Below are 8,098 nucleotides of genomic sequence, written 5' to 3'. Positions count from 1 at the left end.
AAGCCTTATCTTTTGAGCCACTGATCATCATCCAAGTTTAAAAGATTGTCAATTTTCAGAGTGTGGGAGCAAACCTTTCACACCAGATGTGGTCTAGCTTAGTCATCCACTTTTCCACAGGCATTAGTCACAGGCAGCTCCACGGTTCTAATGTGTTACATTGTGTGGAGGCTCTAAGTGCTAGACTCCATGAGTACATTCCAAGCAGTGTTTAAGCTTCTAAATATAACCAAATATGTGTTCAATATAGTAAGAATTCATCAATACTTCTTTATGAATAGACAGATTTCCAAAATTCTATGTATACTACAAAAAGGACTTTTCACCATTTTTGTACTTAAGTATTTTAAGTTTAAATCTTTGCAAAATAAGATTGGAAAACACAATATATTTATCTCATATGCCAGTTTTCACAGAACAGGTTTCTTGTCAAAGTTCATCAGGATTTATGATCATCACCCACCTCTGTGCTGGGACCTCAAATATGCTAAGCAAGCTCTACCAATGAACTACACCCCCAGGCAAAATGAATTTAAAGAATAACTGCCAGCATTTTACTAGGTGCCCACAATGGGAACAGTCTTGAGCTCTTCACATACACCATTCTTTAAATTCTGACGTCAGTGCCAGCTCCTTTTTTTTTCTTTTTTTCTTTTCTGTTTCAAGACAGGGTTTCTCTGTAGCTTTAAAGCTCTTGTAGACCAGGCTGACCTCAAACTCACAGAGATCCTCCTGCCTCTGCCTCCCAAGTGCTGGGATTAAAGGCGTGCACCACCACTGCCCAGCTAGCTCCTAGGTACCTACAATGGGAACGGTCTTAAGCTATTCACATACACTATTCTTTAAATACTGAGGTTAGTGCTGGCTCCTATTTTAAATCTACAGCAAGGAGTAATAACTAACAAAATCAGCAGGCTGTAGTGAGCTGAGCACATTCTCTTTCCTACACTATTATCCACAACTAAGATTCTTATAGTTGCACTAGAACATTTCCTAGGGACCCAAACATGTACTAGATAGACACTGTATTCTGCTTTAGGGATACACAATTATTGCCCTTGAAAAACAGTTTAGTGTGAAAATATTGGGAGGGGGTGATGGTGGTGGTACTGAATACCGGACCCAGGGTTACATACATACTAAGCAAGCACTCTACCACTGAACTACAGTGTGCTACATTCAGCATGAAAACACTCCCGATGTTTGTAAACTGGGGCTAGGGAGAAAGCTCAGTGGTTAAGAGCACTTGTTGCTATTGATAAGGACCTGGGTTCAATTGTCTGCAACCACTGAGTGGCTCACAGTAATCTGTGACTCCAGTTCCAAGGGATCCAACACCCTCTTTTGGACACACATGGTGCATGCACACACACATGCAGACAAACGCTCATACACATAAAAAGAAATAAATCTTTTAAAAACGTTTGTGGTATTCATAGGAAATAGCAGCCAGCAATGGTGGTGGCAATGGGGGTGGTAAAAGCAACATCTGATATATATTACTGTGTGCCTGCCACGGCACTTTGGAGAGTCTATTAATCTTTCCAATTACCCTGTGAGTTCTTCATTATCCCTCTTCCAGACAAGCAAAGTGCCCAGCCGGTTTGTCCATGGCCATGCAGTCGCCTACTAAAAGGAAGAATTTGAATCCAGGTAAATATGACTTTGAAGTCATGATCTAAAGTCATTTTTGTTTGCTTGTTTTTATTTCTCGAGACAGGGTTTCCTTGTGTAGCCTTGGCTGTCCTAGAACTAGATCTGTAGACCAGGCTGGCCTTGAACTCAGAGAGATCCTCCTGCCTCTGCCTCCAGAGTGCTGTAATTAAAGGCGTGCGCCACCACCACCTGGCTTAAAGCCATTTTTCTTTACGTCCATCTAGTAGAGGATAAACTTATCAGAAATCCTCTCAGCTGAATCTTGAAAGATAAATGGGCGAGGCGGGTTCTCAAATTCTGCACGGATGCACAACACCCGGGACCCACAAGCAATGGTTAACGGGTTGGAGAAGAGAGATGATGAAGAGGAAGTGGAGAGAGAGGTTGTGGAGGTTTAGCATGCAGGGTGGTACTGTTCGCCGACTTAGAACCATCCTCCAGACAGGAAGTACTCAGGAAAGAGCCCCGGCTTGAGAAGAGTCTTCACATTAGTCACAGGTCTACACAGCTAGTGCAAAGGGCTATTCAATGAGTAAGAAGAGGTGAGAGGGAGGAAGCAGGCTACTCAGAAACCACGAGTCCACCTCATCTCATCCCTGGGACTGGCTCTGCCATGAAAGGAGAGTGGCTTCAATGACTATGAGCTTGTCACTTAAGCAGTGACTAATTGGGTAAGTGGCGTGCTAACAGGACAGGAAGTAAGCTTAAAGAATCCTTTCTCCTCTACTCATGAACAGTTTTAGTACCTATCTCAACCATTTGCCCTTCACTTCAGTCTAATAGAATAAAAAATTTACCACTGCATGTTATTTATTTATGTGATATTTAATATTTTTTATTATTATAGATTATTATTATAGATTTTTATTATTATAGATATTCTTGCTATCCTTCTTAAATTTGTTTTTAATTTTTAAAATTTTATTTTATGTGTATGATTGTTTTGCCTGTGTGCATATATGTGTACCACATGCATGCCTGATGCCCACAGAGATCAGAAGCAGATGCTCTGAAACTGGAGTTATAGATGGTTGCAAGCCACCATGTGGGCGCTGGGAACCAAGCCTGGATCCCCCATAAGAGCCACAAGTGCTCTTAACTGCTGAGTCACCACTCCAGCGTCTTAATGGAGTCAGTCAGCTGCCCTTGCACTCACCTCTATCTCTGGTTTCTGGTTTACCTGTCCTCTCTCTCCTCTTTGGTTAACTGCAGATGTTCTTCATGCATTGAAACTTGGAAACTGTTATATTCTACAAGTGCCTGTACCATGAGGGTAGGAATGAGACACTGAGCCATGTGCTCATTTCCACTAGTCATTTGCAATTAGTAGTTCCAAAAAAAGACACTCCAAAATGACTACAAATGGCACAATTAGCTGAATAATTCTTACAGATTGTACATCTAAATATTAAATTTTTTTTCAAAAATGTTACCCTAATGGAAGTGCTCTATTCCTACTACTAAATATGGCCTAAGAAAGGGCTTTAATTATCTGTCACTTTGAGTCCAGCAGCTTGTCCCCGCTCAAAAAGGAATCAAATGTCTAGAATGTCCTTTCGAATTCTATGCAGAGTATGATTCTCAATAGCGACAACTTCAAGAGTCTTTTTTAAAGTTTGCAGTTATTGACTACAACTGCAAAGCAAGCACAAAGCAAACCCTGCTGGCAAGCACAAGTACATACATAAGTCTTATTTACCTTAAAAATTCATAGATGATGTTTTTCAGGATTGGTATTGTGCTACCCCACTGAAAACTTAAGGAGCCAATAATAGGTGTGATTTGTTTTCTTTTTAATTCAAAATTCCCCAGAGATTGAAATGAAGAAGAGTATCAAAAGAATCTGTTCTGAGCATGAAGCTTTTGTTCTTTCCACCTTCCAAATTTCATGATTAGCAGGGTTCAGACTACATTTAAAAGAAAAAAAATACTTAAAAACCCCTCGTGACATAAATGAAGAAGACACCAAGGGGAAAAAAAAACTCCAAATAAGAAAAGAAACTTGAAAATTGGAGGGGTGGGAGTGTCAAATGGAAATAATTTCATAACTCAGTTATTTGAATGCCTAGATCTCTGCCCCAGATATCAGCAGAAAGACCACAGTTTGCAGCTTCTGCTTTAGAGGTTCATAGAAACATGACTTTCAAAGCAGAGAAACAACTGAACACAAGGTACACAGTAGATAGCACCCAATAACACTCAATAAGTTAGTGAAATCCAAAGAGCTTTTAAATATAAAATAAGCCACAGAAGAAATCAGCCACCAAACACTGGACATTTCGCCTCTTCATCCTTACGGACAGGATTTCACTCATATAACCTCTGTATTTTGAAACAGGTGTTTCCAGACTAGGGTGAGGTTGTTTCAATTTGTTTTCTAACAAGAAAATTCTGTTATATAAACTCTGTTATAATTTCATCTGCTTCCTAAACCTTGGCCTTTCTCAAGTGCTAATGAATTCTCTCCTAACCAGTTACATAGCTAGAGATCTAGTACGAAGTGGGGTACAATGGCACACACCTGCAGTCACAGCACTTAGGAAGGCAAGGTGGGGGGACTTCAACAATTTGAAGGCCAGGCAGGGCTCCATAGCAAGATCATGGGGCAGGTGGATTGATTATGAAACTGCTCTCAAGCTTCTCAATATTATCTTAAGTTTCCACAATCATTTTGTCATTTATATGATGCAGGCTAAACAAGAAAATGACTATAAATGAGATTATTAATCAGAAACAAGTGTCACTAAAAAGGCAAAGTAAAAAGTCAGGTGTGACATCAAATGTCTTTGATTGAAATGTTGGAAGGCAGAGGCCAGCCTTGTCCACATAGTGAGTTCCAGCCATGGCTCTACAGTGAGAGCCTGTCTCAATAAATAGACAGATAAATAAATAAAGTTATGATGACAGGCTGGCCTGGAGAAAGGGCTCCTCTGTTAAAGACTAAGGCTTACAACCAAAGGATAAAAATACTAAAGTGAAAACCATTATTTCTGATACTAACCAAGAAAACCACTAGTACACACACACAAAAGGCAACTCCCCAAATAAGGCCAGAAGCAAGAGCAAAGCAGGTTTTTCTACCTCTTCCGGTTTCAGAGATCTGCATTCAAAGGACATTTAAAATACAATCACGCCCATCCACCCACTCTTCTTCAAGCATTGCTCTCACAGAACAATTAAGCAGACTTTAAAGTTAACAGGAAATAACACAACCAGAAATAACGGGTGTGGTGTCGCCTGTGACACAGCTTTGGAGCTGTGAATAAATGCAGACCAACTGGCAGACCTGGCAGAGCATCAGGTCAGACCTGGAGCCCAACAACATGGGCCTTTCCTGCTCGCATGGCTTGCTTTTCTTTCTTTCTTTCCTCCCTCTCTGTCTTTTTCTTTTTTCTTTTTCCTTTTTTTTTTTTTTTTTGGATGGGATTACAAACTACCTACACTAGCCTTGATCTCACTTTGTTGTTGAGAAAGACCTTGAACTCCTGATCCTCTTGCCTCCACCTCCCTGGTGCTGGGATTACTGGCAGGTACCACCATGCTTGGCCTCACGCCCAGTTTTATTAAAAGCAACTTCAACTATTTCAAACTTCAGAAAAACCAAGAAAAAGTTACCCAGAGCCAGTCGGTGGTGGCGCACACCTTTAATCCCAGCACTCTGGAGGCAGAGGTAGGCGGATATCTCTGAGTTCGAGGCCAGCGTGGTCTACAAGAGCTAGTTCCAGGACAAGCTCCAAAGCAATACAGAGAAACCCTGTCTCGAAAAACCAAAAGAAAAAAGAAGAAAAAAAAAAGGAAAAAAGTTACCCAGAATCCAACATTGCTGAGGTCAAGTGCTTATGCTAAAGTTGCTTTATTTATTGTTTTTTGGTTTTTTGAGACAGGGTTTCTCTGTGTAGCCTGGCTGTCCTGGAATTAACTCTGTAGACCAGGCTATCCCAGAAATCACAGAGATATTCCTGCTTCTCCCTTCTGAGGGCTGGGATTAAAGTTGTGCACCACCACAGATCCAGAACACCAAAGACTACATAGAGAGACCCTGTCTTTAAAAAAGAAAAAAAAGGCTTAAACTAGGTATGAAGTTTACACCTGTAATCCCAGCACTTAAAACTGCAATAGGAGGGTAACCATGAGTTTGCCTGGCTGGACAGCAGAAGGAAACACTGCTTAGTCACTCACACACAGAGAGAAACAGGTCTTGAAGGTATACAGCATGTGGTAATTTGTAATTCTGCTAAAGAACAGCTTCGTATCATATCCTAGACTATGAAGATGGCATTCACGTAGCCATAAACACACCTAGCAATAAACAGCACCTGCACTTTAACTACCTTTCATTCCAGGTTTGCTTAAGAGTCCTTTTAAAGCGTCCTTTAGACATTGTGGTGGGAAATAACTGGTTCAAAAAGAGATTAGACTCTGAAGGTCTGAGGGTGCCCCTAAGCCTTGCTCAGGCCTCATTTATCCTGACTTGACACGGGATTCAGGTTTAACTGGTTTCCTTGCCGACTTCAGCTGAGAAGCAGGCACATTTTGACAGAGAGCAGTGCTAGAAAGAAAAGACCAGATGAAACACGACAATGGCAGAGCGGTGAGAAGCCGTTCTAACTGCCCGGGAGGAAGCCGCCAACACCCTTACACAGTCGACTGCACTGGCCGTAGGAACAGCACAGTTCAGAAGTTGATGTACACGTACGATGACCTTGTTCCGTCAGAAAAGGTTGTGTGAGGTGATGTCTGTGTATTGAAAGAGGCATATATCCCCCTTCTGGGTTAGATGCTATGAAGATTTACACTAAAACAGTCAGGGCACTCCGGGACTAGTTGTTAAAGGACTAACATTCATTATTTGAACAACTGACTTTCCCTACTGATATCAAATTCTAAGGACATAAGTCTCAAAAGTGCCATATGTACTGTTCAGCAAGGCAGATAACCAACATTTATGACATTAATACTGCCCTTCTCTCTGTGAGCACTCAATAAGCCCCCCCCTTTAAAAATTATCGTTACTAATCTTAGTTTCCTTTCTCCTAATATCAAAATAAAACGGGAAGAAGGTATTTTAATAGTTTTTCTCCCACTGTGATGAAACCCACCTCGCCCAGAAACAGCTGGTCTAAGCATATTACCTTCTTAGAAAACAGTGCTTCCGAACCAGCTATTAATACAGAGCGAGGAGGAGGAGGTCTTACAGTCGGACAATAGAAGCACAAGAATCAGTGGTTACGTTTGACAGGTCCTCGTGGGTAAAGGGCAGAAACTACACCATAGAACTCCGCAAGATTGAGAAACCAACACTTTTATATTTTCTTCTCATAGTAACAATGAAAATAAGATATAATGGCAGACATCTCAATCAGAGGTTATTATTCACCAAGTCCCTACAGCCAAAGCGGGGGAAAAAAGAAGACCCGCATGTCAAGAAATCTGTCAGCTCCTTTAAGCATCATTAAAAGGATTTGTGTTGTTATCACAACTATGTTTCTTTTAGTAAAAGCGGTGACTTGTGATATCTAGAGAAAGTGGGCCAAACGTGCACATTCTACGCACCACACCCCTCAAAAAAAATTTAAGGGTTAGGCAAGGAGCTGTCAAGAGAGAGCTGAGCCTAAGAAAAGGCACGACTGGGGTGAGTCAAGAGAACTCCCTGCTCACACAACCCCAGACAGCCGTCTCTAGACAGGAGACGAGGGAAAAGGCAATCGGGAGAAAGCGCCTGGATGCTGTGGGAGTGGATGGCGGGCGCGGTCGCTCTACCCACCTCCCGCTAGGTACCCGTCCAGCAGTCACCGAGGACGCCGGCGGACAGCAGCCCGGTCCTCCCCGCGCCCTGCAGCGCCTCCCGCCGCTGCCTCCATCCCCGCTCCTCGAGTCCCCGAGCCGTCGCCCGGCGAGGGCCGTTCCCCGCGGCGCGCTCGGCACCTTTGATGACGCGCTCGGTCGTGGAGATCTGAGGGCGCCTCCCGGACATGGTCTCCTCCCGGCTCCGGCGGCCCGCACGACGCGAGCCGCCGCCTTCCTCCCCAGCGGGCTGCGCTAGGCGGGCCGGCAGCCACCGTGCCGGGCCCCGGAAGACGGGGCGTCCTCGGACGGCGGCGGCCGCAGTGCCGCTCCCTCTCTGCGGCGGCGCCCGCGGCTCGGCGGGGACGACCGCGTCGAGAGCGACAGCAACCGCGTCTGACGGACACAACTAGAGCGACCGCGGCTGCGCGCGCCCGGGCCCCCCGCGTGCGCGCCTCCGCGCTCACAACTTCCCGGCGGCCCCGCGTGCCGCCGCCGCCGCGCTCTGCGCACGCGCGCCTCTCAGCTTTCGGCGCAGGAAACTTGCTGCCTGAAGTCAGTTTTGCGATGGGCGGATGCTCTTTGCCTACTGCTGGCCATCCTTACCCGGACCTGTAGCGTCTCAGACCAGCCCCTGGGGCAGCTGCGATCTTGGAAC

General features: G+C 44.3%; 1 protein-coding gene across 2 annotated transcripts in view; it reads right to left on the bottom strand.

Moving 5' to 3' along the window:
• The window catches only part of Ppp3cc (protein phosphatase 3 catalytic subunit gamma), a 70,370-nt gene extending 62,522 nt beyond the window's left edge, over positions 1 to 7,848 (bottom strand). For both annotated transcript variants that reach the window (XM_038310187.1, XM_038310188.1), the window contains exon 1: positions 7,582 to 7,848. In XM_038310187.1, coding sequence (XP_038166115.1) covers positions 7,582 to 7,630 — 49 coding nt within the window. In that variant the 5' untranslated portion in view covers positions 7,631 to 7,848. The remainder of the gene's footprint in view (positions 1 to 7,581) is intronic.
• Positions 7,849 to 8,098: the final 250 nt, after the last annotated feature.

This window comes from Arvicola amphibius, chromosome 13, assembly GCF_903992535.2.
Source record: "Arvicola amphibius chromosome 13, mArvAmp1.2, whole genome shotgun sequence".
NCBI classification, from domain to species: Eukaryota; Metazoa; Chordata; class Mammalia; order Rodentia; family Cricetidae; genus Arvicola; species Arvicola amphibius.
This window is presented reverse-complemented; position numbering and strand designations above follow the sequence as displayed.